Raw genomic sequence first — 21015 nt, forward strand, 5'->3', positions numbered from 1 at the left:
CGAGACACTGATACATGACAACTTGTGACCAGCCTGAACTCTTTGGAGCAGATATTTTAGCTATGAGGCCATTTGCTGCGTTGGCTAAGGCAAACATAACAACCCTATACTTACAAGCACCCAAAATAACACATGGTGAGATTAACATGGATAAGTTTAGAGAAAATTAGGTTAAGTAAAATAAGCCATGCACGGAAAGAGAAATATCACATATTCTCATTCATATGTGTAAACTAAAAAAGTTGATCTCATAGAAGTAGAGTAGAATAGTGGTTACTAGAGACTGTTCTGTAGCGGGAGGGGAGGTTAGGGAGAGGGTGGTCAATGGATAAAAAATTGCAGCTAGATAGGAAGAATAAGTTCTAGTGTTTTATAGCAATGTGAGGAGACTACAGTTAACAGCAATTTATTGATTGTTCCCAACACAAAGAAATGACAAATGTTTGAGGTGATAGATACACTAATTACTCTGATTTGATCATTGCAAATTGTACACATGTACCTAAATATCAGTGTACCCCATAAATATATACAATTATTATATGTCAACTAAGAAAAAATTAATTTAATAAAGTGGAAAAAACCCAAAAACAATTACTTTATATTAATTAAGTTGAAGACTGTTAAGAATGACACCAATCGCAGACTATTCCATGAAACTCTGATTCTATTAAGTGCAGAACATATTAGCTAAATTAGAAGTGTGAGAATATTAGCAAATATGTGTGGAAAGAGGAATACTTTGCACACACTTGAACAGGTGCGTGCATAAGGCTTTCAGTGAGAAAGAGCTTACTATTTGGAGTGATTATAGGAACAGTAGGTCTATAGGTACATTCTAGGAAAACAAAAAAACTTAATTTTGAGATCATTGCAAATCATGGGAGAGGTTTTTATATCAAGTTACATGTTGGTCAAATTAGCCAAGATTAAGTAAATTTGTAAGAAAAGTTATAAGAATGCATATAGTTATCACAAAGCAAAGGAGGTGAGATAAGTAAGAGGGGAAATAACCATCAAGAAGTAATCAGGTAATAGAAGAAAAAATGTATAAATTTGTTTCCCAAGTGTTATTTACCAGGAAAAGAGAAAAAAAGAAAAACCCACGAGACAGTTGAGAAATGGTATGTATAATTGGTTGACAGAGATAAATTGTGAAGCATAGAAGGTTGAGGGAGCACTGTGTTATCATATTTGGAATTTGTGCCTTATAAACAATGTTTAACTATAATATATCAAATATGATTATATACAATAGATTTATGAGTAAGGACTGCCTGTTCTTATGTTGTTTGGTTCCTGTCTCTGCCTTTAATATATAATTTTGGTCATTGTTTTAAGAATTATTTTCTTATAAGGATCATCTGTCAATGACATTGTACTTAAGATCTTTGATCTATTTTGTGTTTAAGAATACTGTGAAGGTGAGATCTCATAGGTTATTGATGCAGATATTAGAACATAGTAGGTAATACCATACTTAGAGCGTCTTAATTTCCATATAGTGGGTCAAAAAAGAATACCTGTTAGACTCTCTAGACTTCCTATAGGTTAGGTACACAAATTGCAATTAGGAAGTAGTCACATTTATTAGAAAACTGTAAAAATTACTATTTTCTTGTTCCTGAAGAGGGATGGTGAATGTCCCCATTATAAGGATAAAGCTGATGAAAATGGGGACAGTTTATACCTTATTTCTTCTTCTTTTATAGGTTTTAAAACGACCAGAATATTTTGGAAAATTTGGTAAAATACATAAAGTTGTCATCAATAATAGCACATCATATGCAGGCTCACAGGTAACTGATTATAGGGATTTTTGCCTTTCCACTACATGGTCTGGGCTTGACCTGGGCTGTTAAGAAGGAAAATTTTTGTTTGTTGTGATTAAAAAGCTCGAGAGTGAAGGACTTAGGAGTGTAGTGACCTCTGTTGGTGGGGTGGGGGAATTTCTGGTGCTCTTTTGACACAGTGAATTGATAGTAATTAGGAGGAGATGGTAAAACAAAGATTTAGTCATGGGGTGAAGGGGAGGGGGAATTGAGATTATTATCAGGCAGTCTGATAATTAGATAATGATTTCTAATCAGTAATATTTTCCGATGCTGAAAACTTAATAGAGCATCTTTGTTACGCTGGTATTAGCAGATAGAATACTCTTGCAGATTGCATTTATTTTTGAGAGTATGTAATTTGATGTAGTGTCTTTAAATCTAAATTTCAAGTTTTTTTCGTAGCCTTGAGGAGCCTGTCAAATGACTTTAAAAAACAAATAAATGCCAAGCCAAAGATAATATTTTGTTAATACGTATGATAGTCTACTTAAAATCAGATAAAATTCATTGAGTATGGTTGCTTTCAAATGAACTAGTAAGGTATTTAATCAAAACTACTACTACTAATAATAATTGTAATTATTGTTAACAATAGTAGTAGTAAAGGCCTTTAGAATTACCTAGGCAGTTTGTAAGAGACTTTTATTTTTTTTTGGTATTGTTTGATTTGAAACTCATAACAGTTGAATGGGATGTTTTCACTTTAGGGTCCAAGTGCCAGTGCTTATGTCACCTATATCCGGTCAGAAGATGCTCTCAGAGCCATACAGTGTGTCAACAATGTGGTGGTAGATGGCAGAACACTTAAGGTAAGATGGTCCTCTTGGTTTTTTTGGGTTTTTTTTTTTTTGGTTTTTTTAAGGGGGAAGGGTTTTTTGGGTTTCAGGCAGTAAGTAGAGGAGAGCCTGAATCTGGCATTTACGTATTAAATTTGAAGACTGTTAATTTGAAGATTGATTCTTAGGTATTCATACCAACTTATAATAGCTAATTTGTTTACTGCTGACTTATGTAGGCTTCTGTTTTACGTAGGAATAAATTCATTATTAAGGGATAATCTTTAAAGACTTCCTATCTTTACGTGTTTCTTATTTTGTGAAAATGGAGCCATTATTCTCATTAAAAAGAGGTACTGGTTCTGCTTTGTTGTCCTTAAATATATGGACATTTATTTGGATTTGAGCGAAGGGTCCCACCAAGTAATGCTTTATGTAAATAGAAGGATGGCATAATTAGAGAAAGGAATTTCCCTTATGTGCTTAACCACTTGTAATATGGAACAGATTTTTGTTGGGGTGTTCAAGTTCTGGAAATTATAGACTGAGGTGTTTTATTTAGTTCTTCCACATGAGCCTCATCTGTAATAAACTCTACTAGTAATAGTTCAGCTCTTTAGTATTTGTAGCCATACTTCTTGTTTTGTTGTATTTCTTTCTCATTTTAGGTAAAGTGAAAACGCTGAACATGGAAATTCACATTGTGGTGGCAGTTCACATTTTGAGTCCTCTTTTCTCTCTACCCTGTTCTTCCTGCAGGCATCTCTAGGTACAACAAAATACTGCAGTTACTTCTTAAAGAATATGCAGTGTCCAAAACCCGACTGCATGTATCTACATGAATTGGGGGATGAGGCAGCCAGCTTCACAAAAGAAGAAATGCAGGTAGCAGTCATGTGAATTATTAACTTTGCAGAAAAGGGAGTACTTTATAAGTTAAAATTGCAAAAGTGAAAACTAGGAATTTGATTTTTTAGAAACTGATATTACTTTAAAATAGCATTTTCCGAACAAAGTGTTCCATGGAAGTGACATTCTACAGGATATTGTTAGAATAAAAATGGGTGCATGGCCAACTAAGTTTGAAAATGCTAGATTAATGAAGAGTAACAGGTTTCTTTGCTGCAGGACTTCTCAGAGTCTTTAATATGCTTTAAATATCCAAGAGAGGAGTGTACAATTAATATAATGGATCTTGATTGATCAAGGAAGACACTTTGGGAAATGCTACTTTAAGAGGAATGTCAGCAAAGTGAAAGCTAAGTGTGTACTGTAATTATTAGTTGGTGTTTTATTGTTTGTTTGTCTTTTGTTTTTTGGACTAATCTCTACTCTTTACAGAGCATGCTAGAAAATAATATTCTATCAAATGCTGATAAGTTAACATTTTTATGAAATGATTCTCCCCATCAAAACTTCCACTGAGACAGTATCCTATAAAGGGTGAATCGAAAGCTTAATACTCGAGTTCTTTTTTATATTTCCTCTTCTCCTGTCTCCTTTTAATTTGTAATATAAACATGCCTTTCAAGTAAATATGTTGACCATACAGCATATTAAATGAGGATTATACCAAAGCATAATGCTGCACTTCCCTATTATAGATGAGGACTTCAGATTGTTACTGTAGATTTTTGCAGGAATACTTCTCATTTAGAAGGTGGGGTGCATTCATTGCTATCTTTCATTGTCCAGGTCAAACTAGAGAAAATCTGGTAGGGGCTCGTTTAAGAGCAGATTATTAAATGAAGTATTACCTTTTTTGACTTGGAGGCAGTACAGATTAAATCCCATTATAATAAATACATTGGAGTTTGTATGGTCTTTATGATTCAAAAACAGTGTTAAAATAAGTTCTGTTTGATATTTAATAGGGATGAATGATTTACTGATTTCTTATTCAATAAATGTGTGTTTTTTTGTTTTTTGGTTTTTTTGGATGAAACTTTTTTGAATGGAATCAAACTGAATTTTAACTAGTGGAGGGTATACTTTACTCACATGTACCATTACAATGAAAATTTCTGTCTATCAAAGAATTTCCAAGCCCCACTTGATCTTGTTTGAAGTATTATATAGTAATAAAAGAAAATGTATGGACAGTCCTTTGGAACTTATTTGTAATGGGATTTAACCTGTCTTTATGAAATGCTCCTGTAGAGTCATTTGAATATCAGGTTGAGCTCTTTGTGGCTAATGAAAGCCATAACTCCTGAAGTACTGATTGCAGAAAGAATTTTCAATGCTTGTCATGTTTTAAAGATGAAAAATTCGGGCCGGCCCCGTGGTTCACTCGGGAGAGTGCGGCGCTGGGAGCGCAGCAGTGCTCCCGCCGTGGGTTCGGATCCTATATAAGGATGGCTGGTGCGCTCACTGGCTGAGCGCGGTGTGGCTGGTCACAAAAATGACCAAAAAAAAGATGAAAAATTCACATCTAACTGTTATATTTTTTTTTAATAATTTAAAATGTATTTCCTAGTGTTGTGCTAAATTCATCTTGCTCTTCTTTACCTACATTTTAAATTACTTTGAAAAGGGTTATCTTTGTTAAAACACTTCCTCAATGTAGTAAAGAAATTCAAATAAATTATATCATGCCAAAAATCAGAAAATCCTTCCTTGTTACACTGCATAACTCAAAATTAGTACCATAGGAAACATTTGTAGGTACAATTGAAACAAGCAAGTGGCCTCTCAGAACAGGGAATGATGCATTGTGCAATATACATGATACAATTGTGCTCAATTAAATAGTATTGCTCTCAGTTGTTATTGTTTTGCTGTTTGTTTTGGTTTTGCTGTAACATCTATTTAGATAATTTAAAAATAATTAAAATCCCTGAAGGTAAGTAAAAATGTCATTCCAGTCATGATATACATGTAAATAGTAAAAAGTTACTTGAAGTAATTTCATTATCATCTTTGTGTATGATTAGCTTTCACAGTCAGTTTTTGCCTTATTTCTCCCATAATGTTTGTGACATCATCTTCTGATGTATAGCTGCCCAAGTACAGTAAATACAGCATTCTTTTGTGTGTAGAGCAGGGATTGGCAAACTTTTTCTGTAAAGAGCCAGTTAGTAAATATTTTAGAGTTTCTGGGCCAGGTGGTCTGTGTCACAACTACTCCACTCTGCCTCTTTTGCAATACTTCACTCTGCCTTTATAATGGGAAAGCAGCCATAGACAATACATAAAGAAATGAACATGATTGTGTTCCAGTAAAACTTTATTTGCACAAACAGGGAACTGGCTGTAAATTGCTGACCCTTGGTTTAGAGATTAACGTACATTAATTTTTATTTTGCTCTGGGTAACAGAGGAAAGGAAAGAGCAGAAACAAATTAATGGAATTTTTATTTAGTGTCAAGATAGTGAAGAATATAGAAAAACTGTTCATCTGTGTATTACTTATGGTGTTAATCTTTAAATGAAAAAGGAGGTTGATTGATCAATTTTGGGTGATCTTCAGAAAACTCAGTGATGACTTGTTAGATGACTTAATTCTTATATGAAAGATTTTGAAATAAGTTTATAATGGATCTTCTAGTTTTTTGAGCTAGTGAACATGTTCTTTCCTTAATATGCTTTTCTATACAATAAAGAAGTTGACAAAACACTTTAATTTAATCTGTGGAATATATATCATAGAATTGTGTTGGAATAACTTTCATTGGTCTAGATTTTTTGTAACATCATCCTCACAGATTTCTCTGACTCCATGAAAACATCTTCTGTGTTTTAGTTAGGATGTCTTTAATAATTCAGAAGGTAATAAAGTATATTATACCAACCATTATGTGAATGCCACTGCAGTTTTAATTTCTTTTTTCTTTAGGCGGGTAAACACCAAGAATATGAACAGAAGCTGCTTCAAGAATTATATAAATTAAACCCCAATTTTCTTCAGCTATCTACGGGCTCAGTTGATAAGAATAAGAACAAAGTGACACCGCTGCAGAGGTATGATACGTAAGTACTTGATATTAATATAGTCAGATACCTTTATACCTGTCAGTCTTCTCTTTTCATTCTACATTTTTTTCAAGGAAAATCTTGACAAAGTCTATCATTTTTGCCAAATTACTTAGCTATATAGGAAATGTTGAGTCACAATTTCTGTGTTTGAATGTTTGCTGCTGACTGTTCCCTGGTAACACTTCAGACTAGCCTCTTGATGGCTTCATCTTTTCACTGATTTGCAGACTACTCAGAGCCCAGGAACACCCTCCTTGTTAAAAAGGAAATTAAGGGATGCTGGGTATTAAAAGGCTCTTATCTCCTAACTGAGGTTTCCCCCTGATATAATGAGGGGGAAATTACTGTAAAAGGGAGAGTGGGAATTATCTAAAACATTGCATGTTGGGGACACAAACTTTAAAGGATTTCAAGTCCCCAGAATCACTAAAATCTTATATCCTGTGAGTAAGGACGATATCCCATATTCGCAATCTTATTCATCTTAGGAGATGAGTTGTCTCCTGTCCATCACCCCCCAACGTAGTTTTGGGTAGACTATATTGTGTCACTGTTTCAACAAATTTATAGTCTTCAGTACTGAGTCACATTCTGTTACGGTGATCTTCGTATCTTAGATTGTATTTGGTTATGGCCTACCAGAAAAATGTATAATTAATAAAAGTAGTAATTTTGGTATTGTACTGTATCCTTAGTGTTTCTTAAGTTTATGTGTTAAGATCTTTGTTCTACTTTATTTTATTTAATAAGTTTAGCTTTTATAAAATGAACCTTTAAAAGTAAATAGCTGTAATTAATTTGGGTATGTTTACTGTTTTTGTTTTTTAAGTTCCAAAGTTAAGTTTATTTAGGTGATGTTTTAATGTCTATTTAGCACTAAAAAAATGTACAGCTATTTTTCTTTTTCTTTTTTGGGGGGCTGCTGACTGGTGTGGAATCTGAACCCTTGATCTTGGTGTTATAACTCTAACCACCTGAACTAACTGGCCAGCCCCTATCTTTCAAATGTAGCTAGTAATAACTACATGCATTATTGTCAGAGTCCATTTCTTCAGAAACATATTCTCCCTGTGTTTAAATTTTTCAAGTCCTCGTTTATTCTCTTTTATGATAAAGATTATTTAAATATTAAAGACTATTTAAATACTTATTTATATACACACATACATACACATACACATATGTGTATAAATATATATAAAGTAGGCCACAAAGCAAGATATAAGATTACTCTACAGTGAACTATGTGAAATTTGTTTATATCAAAGCTAAGAGTAAAAGCTAAGTCCAAACAGATCTTTCTGAGTTAGCAAGCTTTGACCCTTTTCTTTGATCTTCTCTATCTACCCTTTTCTAGTCCTGTGTGTTTATTTTATGATGAACCATTGTTTCATTGGTTGCCACCTCTGTAGTGCTTGGTATGAGTAAAGTTATCATAGTAAACATTTATTTCAGATACTTTTAGCATTTATACACATTATTGTTCTCATTAAAAATGTTGTCATTCTAATTAAAGTCATATTTTGGGTTTATAGCCCTTCAAGATTTCAGAGCAGAAATTTAAAATTTAGATTACCTCTTTGAGAAAACATTTGTTATCTCCTGAATATAAAAGTAATATGTTTGAGGGCTGGTCAGTTAGATCAGTTGGTTAAAGCATGGTGTTATAACACCAAAGATCAAGGGTCCAGATCCCTATACTGGCCAGCTGCCAAAAAAAAAGAAAAAAGGAAAAAAAAGTAATATGTTTTTATTGAAAATGAGAAATGAGAGCATACAGAAGAAAATAAATTTGTATGTGATCTCAATACTCAAAGGTTTTCACTGAAAATATCTTGTGTCTATTTCCTTGTGGTCTTTTTCTCTCCTGTGAATGTATATATACCATTATACAGAAAATACCTTGGTTTGTTACATTTGAAAACTTAATACACATTACTATGAATATTTCCCCATGTCATGAAGACATAATTTTTTATGGCTGCATGGTATTTCATTATATAGTCATGTACTGCATAGTGACATTTTGGTCAATAATGGACTGAGTACGGTGGTGGTCCTGTAAGATTATAATACCATATTTTTACTGTACCTTTTACTATTGTGTTACAGTTGCCTACAGTATTCAGTATAGTAACTCACTGTATAGGTTTGTAGCATAGAAAACATAGGCTATATGCCATATAATCTTGGTATGTAGTAGGCTATACTGCTAGGTTTAAGTACAAACATATTTCAAAAAGTTCATAAAGATTCATATTATCTTTTAATTCTATTTTCCCACAAACTTTTTCACGTACCCGCATATGCTCTACAATGTTCACACAACAATGAAATCGCCTAACTATGCATTTATGAGAATGTGTCCCTGTTGTAAGTGATCCATGACTGTATATGAATATTTCAAATTGATTAAGCCAGTCTCCTGCTATTGTATGTTATGTTATTTTCACTTTGGTGATAGTTTAACACTGTGATTAACCTCTTTTCATATAAACGTTTTGGTTATAGCTTTGGTTGTATTTCCTTGAATTGGGTATTTTTTCCCTCCTGCATATTTACCAATTTGATAAACAAGAAAAGCTTTTTGATTTTAATTTGTATTTTATTGATAGAGTGAACTTTTTATGCATTGTGAATTCAGTCTCTTTCTTGTGTTTTATTTGTGTATTTATTGTGTGTGTTTATATGAGTTACAAAGAGCTGACTTTCCTCAATTAGTTCAGTTATTTGTGTTTCAAAATACATTGAATTTATAAATAAATTTTGGAAGAACTTATATTCTACAACATTGAGTCCTCTCAACCATTAACATGATATATATCTCTATTTAAGTCATTTGTGCTTTTCAGGAAAGATTTTTTTTGTCTTTTTTCCTGTTTATTCATATCAAATCTCCCACCACCTCTTCCTGTTTGAGAATCCCTAGGCTAAGAACACTAGTCTAGTGTTAGCCTAGTGATGCTAGCAGTCGTTCTTGTCTCATATTTTACTTTATGGGAATATCAATAGCTTTTTATTCACTCAGGTATGATTTTGATTATTTGAGATAAATATTTTTAATCACAATATAAAAATGCCTTGCTATGATCTTTTTCCCTTTAGATTGGAAATGAATACTGGAATTTATCAAAAGTCTTTTAGGAATTTTTCAGAAGTACTTAGCTTTTACTTATTTTTTTGTCATTTGTTATTAATAGATTTACGAATATTTTATTGACTTTGCCTTCATTATAAAGTATAATCAAGTAATCCACAGAGCACATTCATAACTAATTAAGTAGCAGGAGAAGAATGCCCTAGGAGCCAGAAGTTGTAGAGGGGAAAAAAGGAAGAAAAAGAAATTTTAAGCAAATAAACTCATTTAATAACTTTGTCCAAAGCCAGTGCTACTGACTCTCATCTGAGACCGGAATAAATTTTGACATAGCTATCTGTGTTTTGCGTAAGTATATGATATAGGAAGGTTTTGGGGTGGGGGGGAACATTTGTTTTTAATGCAGTTACCCAAAATTTATTGAGTGACAGTTGATGGCCCAAGTTACAGAGAGTTCTTTTTTTTTTTTTTTGGCAAACTCCTATAGTTTTCCTTCTTTCCATACAAATCCTCCCTGCAAGAGAGTAAGCCTTTGGCTGACTCAGTCATACCGAAGGTCTGCTTTGGTCTCCACTTCCACATTTCCACCATTCAGGGTAAGTATAAAAAGTAGTAGGTGGTAGGGAAGTTTTCTTCTGCCTACAGGAAAAACTTGCCAAGTTAGAGCGATTAGCAGTGCTTTTTATGGTCCTACCCATGAGATAGATTTTTTTTCTTCTTCAATTTACCTTGAAGAAGGTAAATTGAGAAACTTTGTAGGGAAAAGAGAAACTCAAAGAAAGGTCTTATTCTCTCATTTTTGGCATTCCTAGAGTAGCAGTTTTACAGGAAGAATCACAAGAAAGCAAAGCCTGGAACCTAACAGATGTAGAGACACTAAACTTAAAATGAATTTTTTTCTTATTTTTCATTAAGCCAGAATTCAAATCTTAAGAGTACCATAGCTACTAATCCTCATTGAACCCTGACACGATCCCCTGATACACATGCACAAGGGTACCTCAAAAGTTCTTTGAAAGATTCGCATTATCTTTCAATTCTATTTTTCCATGAACTTTTTTTCTTTTTTTTTTTTCTTTTTAAAGATGACCGGTAAGGGAATCTTAACCTTTGACTTGGTGTTGTCAGCACCACGCTCTCCCAACTGAGCTAACTGGCCATCCCTATCAGGGGTCCGAACCTGGGGCCTTGGTGTTATCAGCACCACACTCTCCTGAGTGAGTCATAGGCCGGCCCTTCCATGAACTTTTTGAAGTACCCTGAGATGTTAGTGAAATTTTCTGTAATGTTTTGTTCATATTTCACTTAACAAGCAAAAAAATTCTAAAAAGGTATTTGTTGTTTGCTTCTGCCTCTCATGAATTTGAGAGTATATCAGTGAGATTGAGTTTTGAGATCTAGAGGTGCTGGTTTTTGTTTGTTTGTTTTTATCATTGTTTTTTTGGCAGCTGGCTGGTATGGGGATCTGAACCCTTTACCTTGGTGTTATAACGCCACACTCTAACCAGCTGAGCTAACCGGCCAGCGCACTGTTTTTATCTATTGCTTTGAAATGATGAGTAAAAGTGGTGAGAGTGGGAAGTGAGGAAGCCATGCAGTAGTGAATCTTAAGGACTGAATATTTTATTTTTTAGTTTGGGGCTTTGAAATACTTTCATTTAAATTGAGGCAGTATTTGTGCACCAACTAAAGACTGAAAGGAATAGGTAGGCAGCTGTGCCCAGGATAGTGAGCAGACCTAGTTATAAGAATTATGGGGTATGCAAGTCACTCAGTGTAAGTGTTTATGACTTGAGATTGTGGCTCAGTCTAACATGCCACCATTGAGGAAATGGAGATGTTTAGCTTTATACTTAGGCGAAAGGAGGGTTGAAAAAAGTTTGGTGCCTTCTTGTGTTCATTTAATCTCAGTAGTCCTGTGTGGTACATATTATCTTACTATAGTTAAGAAAACTAAGTCTCAGAGAGTTTCAAGATGGCGGCGGCTGCGGCGGCTGGCGCGGAGTAGCTGAGGTGGAAAAGGTGGCCACTGGGCCTCGGGCAGCCGGGAAACTTGTGGACCTTCCTCTGGCCATCTCTTGGGGGAGGACTGCTGCTGCTGGCCGGTCGTGGGGGCTCAACGCCACTTTGCCCCCGGCAGGAGAGGCTGCCTCATTTACAGGCAACAGCTTTGAAGTGTGGAGCAGGAAAAGAACTGATTCTTAGCTGCAAAAGTGAGTCTTGAAACAGGGAACACGGCGCCAGGGCTGCTGTGGAGGCAGCCAGGATCCCGGAGGCTGGGGCCGCACTGAAGGCGGCCAGCTGCCCTATTCAGGATTCGAGGTTTCAGGCCGGCATTAAAGAAGATTCCCGGGAGCGCCCGAGCGGCGCCGCGACTGAACAGCCCGAGGCGGCAGCGCCGAGAACACGGAAGGCAACAAACCAGAGACAGAGCGAGCGCCCGACCTGGCACAGCACTGTGAGTGATCCCTGGCACAGCTCTGTTCGGGGGGTGAATGCCCACGCGGCTTCCGCCTGCACCACCAGGCCACTCACTGCCCCGGTGCTGCCTCCATTTGCCCAGGTGCGGGCAGCTCCGCCCTGCTCGGCCATCACTGAGCCGATTTGCTTGGCCTGGCGCGGGGCTTTCAGGACCCTGCGGGCCGACCTCCTCTCCCACTCCCTCCGCGGTTCTCTGGCAGGACTGGGGGTGTGGGGCGTCCCGACCAGTTTTGGGAGGGCTAGGAAGTACGGGCAGGCCGACTGTCACTCCACCACACCCTGGACTCCGGCCCCGGTAAACTTCCTGTTACTGGGAGGCAGATACCATCTCTGCGACCACCAGTTTGGAAAAAAGCCTAACGAATTTCTGGTTGGGAATAGTGTGTGGTAGGAGAGTTCCCAGGTCCGCTTGAACCTGCCAGAGAGCAGGCTGCAGGCGGGCACTAGACTCGGTTTATACCGGGGGGATACAAAGGTGAACAAGACCCGAGAAAGATCTACACAGTGCTACAAAGGCACCCAGAGAGACCGGTCGTCTGTGCCTAGCAGAAACCTGGTAGACTTCCTGGGCGAGGCGGTGCTGAGCAGGGTCTTGAAGGCCCAGCTGATAGACGAGGGGTGCAGAAGACACGCCCCAGCCCAGCACAGTGTGCACAGAGGGGGGAGACGTGCGGCCAGGGAGGCGGAGTCTCGACAGAAACCACACACCCGGTGGGGTCGCCACTGCACGATCTAACAGCCTGGGCCAGAGCACACGGAACGGGGAGAAGTCCTGTACAGAAAGTGAAAGCTCAACAGAGATCACACACCCTGTGGTACGTGATCCACCAGCCCAGCAGAGTACAAGCTGACCAGAAAGGTGGATCCCCGGAGAAGCCCAAGACCCGAGGCAACCACACACACAAGACACTAGAGGCCAACTGAGCAGTCACAGCGGGAGCCATACCAAATTGGCAACCACAGCAACATCCTAGTTAGCCATTAGTCTTAAACCGGTGGACTGTGAAACCCCCTGCAACAATGAATAAACACCAAAAAAAAGACACCAGAAATACAAAAAATCAAGAAAGTACACCACCAAAAGTTAATAAATCTCATACTCTAGATCCTATAGAACAAGAAGCCCTTGAAATAACTGACAAGGAATTTCGAGTGATAATTCTAAGGAAACTGAATGAGATACAAGAAAACTCAGCTAGACATCATGATGAAATGAGGAAAAGTATACAGGATCTGAAAGAGGAAATATACAAGGAAATCAATGTCCTGAAAAAAAATGTAGCAGAACTTGCTGAACTGAAGAAGTTATTCAGCGAAATAAAAAACACAACGGAGAGTTTAACCAGCAGGCTTGTCGAAGTTGAAGAGAGAACCTCTGAACTTGAAGATGGGCTGTTTGAAATAACACAAGCAGACAAAAAGAAAGAAAAAAGAATCAAGGACATGGAAGAAAATCTGAGAGAGATATCAGACAACCTCAAGCGCTCAAATATCCGAGTCATGGGTATTCCAGAAGGAGAGGAAAATGGAGATTCCATTGAAAACATATTCAACAAAATAGTGGCAGAAAACTTCCCAGGTATAGGAAAAATCACAGATCTTCAGATCCAGGAAGCTCAACGATCTCCAAACGTATTCAACCCAAAAAGGCCTTCTCCAAGACATGTCATAGTCAAATTGGCAAAACTCAGAGACAAAGAGAGAATCTTAAAAGCTGCAAGAGAGAAGCGTCAAATCACCTATAAGGGAGCCCCAATCAGGTTAACATCAGACTTTTCATCACAAACCCTAAAAGCTAGAAAGGAATGGGATGATATTTTCAAAATACTAAAAGACAAAGATTGCCAGCCAAGAATACTCTACCCTGCAAGGCTATCCTTCCGAAATGAGGGGCAAATAGTATATTTCTCAGACAAACAAAAACTGCGGGAGTTCACTACCACAAGACCACCCTTACAAGAAATCCTCAAGGGAGTACTGGGTTTGGTTTCTGAAAAATAACTACCACTGCCATAAAAACCTAAGAAAAATCTAAACCCGCTAGTACAATAAAAATGGCATTCATGAAGAGAAAACAAGCTAACAAAAACACTATCTACAACCTAAGGAACCAACAAACAAAGAAACCAAACAGTAAATCAGAAAGCAAGGAACAAAAGACACCTAAGACAACCAAACAACCAATAAAATGCTAGGAATAAATCAACACCTTTCAATAACAACTCTTAATGTTAAAGGCTTAAATTCCCCAATTAAAAGACACAGACTGGCTGACTGGATCAAAAAGCAGGACCCAACTATATGCTGCCTACAAGAGACCCACCTCACCCATAAAGATTCACACAGACTAAGAGTGAAAGGATGGAAAAAGATTTACCATGCAAACAGAAAAGAAAAACGAGCTGGAGTAGCTATTCTTATATCTGACAAAATAGACTTTAAACTAAAAACCATAAAAAGAGACAATGAGGGACACTACTTAATGATAAAAGGACTGATGCATCAAGAAGACATAACAATCATAAATATGTACGCACCCAATGTTGGAGCAGCCAGATTTATAAAACAAACTCTATTAGACCTAAAGAAGGAAATAGACACTAATACCATAATAGCAGGGGACCTGAACACCCCACTGTCAATATTAGACAGATCATCTAGGCAAAGAATCAGTAGAGAAACACAAGATCTAAACAAGACTCTAGACCAATTGGAATTGGCAGATATCTACAGAACATTCCACCCAACAACCTCAGAATATTCATTCTTCTCATCAGCACATGGATCATTCTCCAGGATAGATCACATATTAGGTCACAAATCAAGTCTCAGTAAATTCAAAAAAATTGGAATTATCCCATGTATCTTCTCAGACCACAATGGATTAAAACTAGAAATTAATAACAAACGAAACTCTGGAAACTATACAAACACATGGAAATTAAACAGCATTCTACTTAATGACATATGGGTCCAAGAAGAAATCAAGCAGGAAATCAAAAAGTTTATTGAAACTAATGAAAACAATGATACATCATACCAAAACCTGTGGGATACTGCAAAAGCAGTATTGAGGGGAAAATTTATTGCATTAAATGCTCACTTCAGAAGAATGGAAAGATGGCAAGTGAACAACCTAACACTTCACCTTAAAGAACTAGAAAAACAAGAACAATCCAATCCTAAAGTTAGCAGACGGAAAGAAATCATTAAGATCAGAGCAGAACTGAATGAAATTGAAAACCAAAAAACAATTCAAAAGATCAACGAATCAAAAAGTTGGTTTTTTGAAAAGATAAATAAAATTGACAAACCATTAGCATGGCTAACAAAAAAAAGAAGAGAGAAGACTCAAATAACAAAAATTAGAAATGAAAAAGGCGATATTACAACTGATTCATCTGAAATACAAGGAATCATTCGAGACTACTATAAACAACTGTACGCCAACAAATTTGAAAATCTGGAGGAAATGGATAAATTTCTGGACACACACAAGCTCCCAAAACTGAACCGTGAAGACGTAGAAAATCTGAACAGACCAATAACAATAAAGGAGATTGAAGCTGTTATCAGAAGGCTCCCAACAAAGAAAAGCCCAGGACCAGATGGATTCACAGCAGAATTTTACCAAACATTCAAAGAGGAATTGACACCGATTCTTTACAAACTATTCCAAAAGATTGAAACGGACGCAAATCTCCCAAACTCATTCTATGAAGCAAACATCATCCTGATACCAAAACCAGGTAAAGATATAACCAAAAAAGAAAACTACAGGCCGATATCCTTGATGAATATAGATGCAAAAATCCTCACTAAAATACTAGCAAACAGAATACAGCAACACATACGAAAAATTATTCATCACGATCAAGTGGGATTCATCCCAGGGATGCAAGGTTGGTTCAACATACGCAAATCAATAAATGTGATACACCATATTAATAAACTCAAACACAAGGACCATATGATCATCTCTATAGATGCTGAAAAAGCATTTGATAAAGTTCAGCACTCATTCATGACAAAGACCCTCTATAAGTTAGGTATAGAGGGAAAGTATCTCAACATAATTAAAGCCATATATGCCAAACCCACTGCCAATATCATCCTGAATGGGGAAAAGCTGAAAGCTTTTCCTTTAAGAACAGGCACTAGACAAGGATGCCCACTCTCACCACTCCTATTCAACATAGTGTTGGAAGTACTAGCCAGAGCAATCAGAGAAGAGAAGGAAATAAAGGGCATCCAGATTGGAAAAGATGAAGTCAAACTGTCCCTGTTTGCAGATGACATGATCCTATATATCGAACAGCCTAAAACCTCTACAAAAAAACTGTTGGAATTGATAAATGATTTCAGCACAGTAGCAGGATACAAAATCAACACACAAAAATCAGTAGCATTTCTTTTCTCCAATAGTGAACATGCAGAAGGAGAAATCAAGAAAGCCTGCCCATTTACAATAGCCACCAAAAAAATAAAATACTTAGGAATTGAGTTAACCAAGGAGGTGAAAAATCTCTATAATGAGAACTACAAACCACTGCTGAGAGAAATTAGAGAGGATACAAGAAGATGGAAAGATATTCCATGCTCTTGGATTGGAAGAATCAACATAGTGAAAATGTCCATACTACCCAAAGTGATATACAAATTCAATGCAATCCCCATCAAAATTCCAAAGACATTTTTCTCAGAAATGGAAAAAACTATTCAGACATTTATATGGAACAATAAAAGACCACGAATAGCCAAAGCAATGCTCAGCAAAAAAAATAAAGCTGGAGGCATAACACTACCTGACTTTAAGCTATACTACAAAGCTATAATAACCAAAACAGTATGGTACTGGCATAAAAACAGACACACTGACCAATGGAATAGAATAGAGAATCCAGAAATCAACCCACACACTTACTGCCATCTGATCTTTGACAAAGGCACCAAACCTATTCACTGGGGAAGGGACTGCCTCTTCAGCAAGTGGTGCTGGGATAACTGGATATCGATATGCAGGAGAATGAAACTAGATCCATACCTCTCACCGTATACTAAAATCAACTCAAAATGGATTAAGGATTTAAATATACACCCTGAGACAATAAAACTTCTTAAAGAAAACATAGGGGAAACACTTCAGGAAATAGGACTGGGCACAGACTTCATGAATACGACCCCAAAAGCACGGGCAACCAAAGGAAAAATAAACAAATGGGATTATATCAAACTAAAAAGCTTCTGCACAGCAAAGGAAACAATTAAAAGAGTTAAAAGACAACCAACAGAGTGGGAGAATATATTTGCAAAATATACATCTGACAAAGGATTAATATCCAGAATATATAAGGAACTCAATCAACTTTACAAGAAGAAAACAAGCAACCCAATTAAAAAATGGGCAAAAGAGCTAAGTAGGCATTTCTCTAAGGAAGATATCCAAATGGCCAACAGACATATGAAAAAATGCTCAACATCACTCAGCATCCGGGAAATGCAAATCAAAACCACATTGAGATACCATCTAACCCCAGTTAGGATGGCTAAAATCCAAAAGACTATGAACGATAAATGCTGGCGAGGCTGCGGAGAAAAAGGAACTCTCATACATTGTTGGTGGGACTGCAAAATGGTGCAGCCTCTATGGAAAATGGTATGGAGGTTCCTTAAACAATTGCAAATAGATCTACCATACGACCCAGCCATCCCACTGTTGGGAATATACCCAGAGGAATGGAAATCATCAAGTCGAAGGTATACCTGTTCCCCAATGTTCATCGCAGCACTCTTTACAATAGCCAAGAGTTGGAACCAGCCCAAATGCCCATCATCAGATGAGTGGATACGGAAAATGTGGTACATCTACACAATGGAATACTACTCAGCTATAAAAACGAATGAAATACTGCCATTTGCAACAACATGGATGGACCTTGAGAGAATTATATTAAGTGAAACAAGTCAGGCACAGAAAGAGAAATACCACATGTTCTCACTTATTGGAGGGAGCTAAAAATTAATATATAAATTCACACACACACATACACACATACACACACAAACCGGGGGGCAGGGAGGAAGAAGATATAACAACCACAATTATTTGAAGTTGATACAACAAGCTAACAGAAAGGACATTGTTGGGGGGGAGGGGGGGAGGGAGAAGGGAGGGAGGTTTTGGTGATGGGGAGCATTAATCAGCTACAATGTATATCGACAAAATAAAATTTAAAAAAAATAAATAAATAAATAAAATAAAATTTAAAAAAAAAAAAAAAAAAAAAAATTATGACTCTTTGATAAATACAAATAAATACCTACAAATGCCAATAAATACAAAAAAAAAAAAAAAAAAAAAAAAAAAAAAAAAAAAAAGAAAACTAAGTCTCAGAGAATTTAAATAATTTACCAGTATTCCCATACAAATAAGTGATAGACCAGATTCTGACAAAAGTCTCAGTCACTTTAAAGCTTTAGCTCATTCTCCCACTCTGCCATAGCTTAGTCTAGAAGAGGTGACATTCTTAAAAGAAACTCTTAGGAACAGCTCTTTAACATTAATCAAAATAACTCAGCTGAAAAAAACTATGCCATAACTAAGCATAAGGTAGTTTGACCTTGAAAGTCTCTGGTGTTTCAGGCTTATTACCTTAGGATAACTACAGTAGATAGACCGTAAATTCCAAGGAATTTATGATGTTTTAAGCAAAATATTCCTTAAACCACAAATTGAGAGTAGTAGTGGATTAGCTAGAGAAATGGTGAAATAAAAACTTCTATAGGAACTTATCAATTTTTATTACATTGAGAGGAGATGTAAATCTTTTTTAAAAATGTGGCTATATCCTTATTGAAACTCAAGTATAAGTTCTGATAGATTGAAGGTACAGTCATAATAACTTATTAATTCAGCAGAATGGAAGTAAGTAAGTGGTCACTGCATGAATCCTGTTCTCCTGCTTGGCATTATTTGCTAAACCCCTTAGGTTTAGTTTTTGGTTTTTTTTTTTTTTTTTGCTGCTGGCCAGTATGGGAATCCAAACCCTTAACCTTGGTGTTTATAATGCTACTCTCTACTTAGCTAACTGGCCAGCCCCCGCCCCTGCCCCCATAGATTTAGAAAAGGTGTGGTCCATAGGCTTGTAGAAAATAGTCTCGAGCAGAACTTGTTAAGTCATGAGTAGACCTCAGGATATGTGTGAACTCTGAAATTTTATGTAAAATTTTGCATGTGTGCACATTTTTCTTGAGAGGGAATCTGTTACCTAAAAATAGTTATTAATTATTGGTGTAGAGGGCACTGGTTTGCTGATACCAATACATAGATTAGAGGTGTATTCAGGAGTGTTATAAAGCAGTGATTCTCAAAGTATGGGCAAATGCCACGAGAGATGGACTACAGTTTGTAAAATGGATCTCCAGGAAGGTGTTCCCTCTTTTATTACGAGAAAGCTATTTGCAGTTCCCCACTTTTATTTTTGCTTAAAACTAAAGGGCTGTTTACTAGTAAACTAAGTGAGTGAGTTAGTTTTGCTAAAATTTGATCTTTACATTAAAATTAGTCAATTACTAGATTTTTCTGAGTTTATATCTCAGAATCTTTCCTTATATCTCCTAAGAAGTTTTCTACCCATGCTGTGTTTGCATGTATACAGAGTTATTGCACATGTGTATAGACAGTGGAAAACTAGTAAGCGAGCTGGGATATCTTGCCCCACCTAGATAGAATATAGTCAGGAAAGTTAGAGCCACTAGTATAAAGTATTTGTTCTAGGGGTTTTGGTGGAATTAATGTGGGGAGAGGGGTGGTTAGAGATAGAGTTGTTTGTGCCCTTATTTCCTAGAATAGAAGAAAAGGCACATCAAACAAGTAGTTATATGTTTAAATTCAACTTAAATATGTAGTATTTTATAAAGATTAAATTTATTACTGAAATACAAAATTAAAATGTATTAATGGAGAGTTTATTTGCTGTCGATCCTTCAACTTTAATATTAAGGATGGTTAATTCGTTGTACTTACTAGTAGTTATCAAATCATCTATTTTATTCATGTTAAGTAAAGTAGGTCTTGGGTTATGAGAAAATTTCAGTTAAAATAAGGCTAGCCAGTTAGCTCATTTGGTTAGAACACAGTGTTATAACACCAACATCAAGGGTTTAGATCCCCACACTGGCCAGCTGTCCCCCACCCCCAAAATCATATTTGCCTAACTACAGTCACTCCAGATGAGCCATTTGTTTCTTGCCCTGTTCATATCTAATTGTGCCACTTAAGACATGACCATATTTTAGTAGCAAAGTAATAATACTTTAAATGTGTGTATTTGAAGTCTGTATCAAAATATATGACGGTACTTCAAAAAGTTCATGGGAAAATAGAATTAAAGATAATATGAACCTTTCCATGAACTTCTTGAAGTACTCTAATAGTCTGTAAAGGCAAGTTTTGCTTGTTGATAACTTAAATATATCCTTTGTGGTAGCAAATGTTTAAGTATATTTCAGACTTATTTAAGACTGGTGAGCATGAAAAATTAAAATGAATTCTCCTAAATGAATATGAGATTATTTAATTTAGGAGCAAAGTGAAAATGTATTTGTGAATATAGTTAACAGTGAAATTTGAAAATGTCCATTATATTGACTTCTGTCTTTATGTAAATTTTACTTTATGTTGAAAGTGTTATATTCTGTGACTTTTTTTTTCTTTTGAATTTGATAAAAGTGGGAACTAGACCTTCTCAACAATTTTTTCTATCCCACCCGAGTCCCCGAAAATGATTTTTTCTTTCGTCCTTCTACTATGTAACTGTTTTATGTTGCATATTTTATAAAGCAGCCA

At 36.3% G+C, this 21015-nt stretch overlaps 1 protein-coding gene across 8 annotated transcripts in view; it reads left to right on the forward strand.

Annotated features, from left to right (window-relative positions):
• The window catches only part of CNOT4 (CCR4-NOT transcription complex subunit 4), a 122869-nt gene that overhangs the window by 62470 nt on the left and 39384 nt on the right, over positions 1-21015 (forward strand). For 4 of the 8 annotated variants that reach the window (XM_063101351.1, XM_063101350.1, XM_063101355.1 and 1 more), the window contains 4 exons: positions 1713-1799; positions 2543-2644; positions 3371-3496; positions 6450-6583. In XM_063101351.1, the coding sequence (XP_062957421.1) occupies positions 1713-1799; positions 2543-2644; positions 3371-3496; positions 6450-6583 (449 nt within the window). The remainder of the gene's footprint in view (positions 1-1712; positions 1800-2542; positions 2645-3370; positions 3497-6449; positions 6584-21015) is intronic. The other 4 variants (XM_063101352.1, XM_063101356.1, XM_063101358.1 and 1 more) reach the window with 2 other exon arrangements.

Source organism: Cynocephalus volans, chromosome 6 (assembly GCF_027409185.1).
Source record: "Cynocephalus volans isolate mCynVol1 chromosome 6, mCynVol1.pri, whole genome shotgun sequence".
Lineage (NCBI taxonomy): Eukaryota > Metazoa > Chordata > Mammalia > Dermoptera > Cynocephalidae > Cynocephalus > Cynocephalus volans.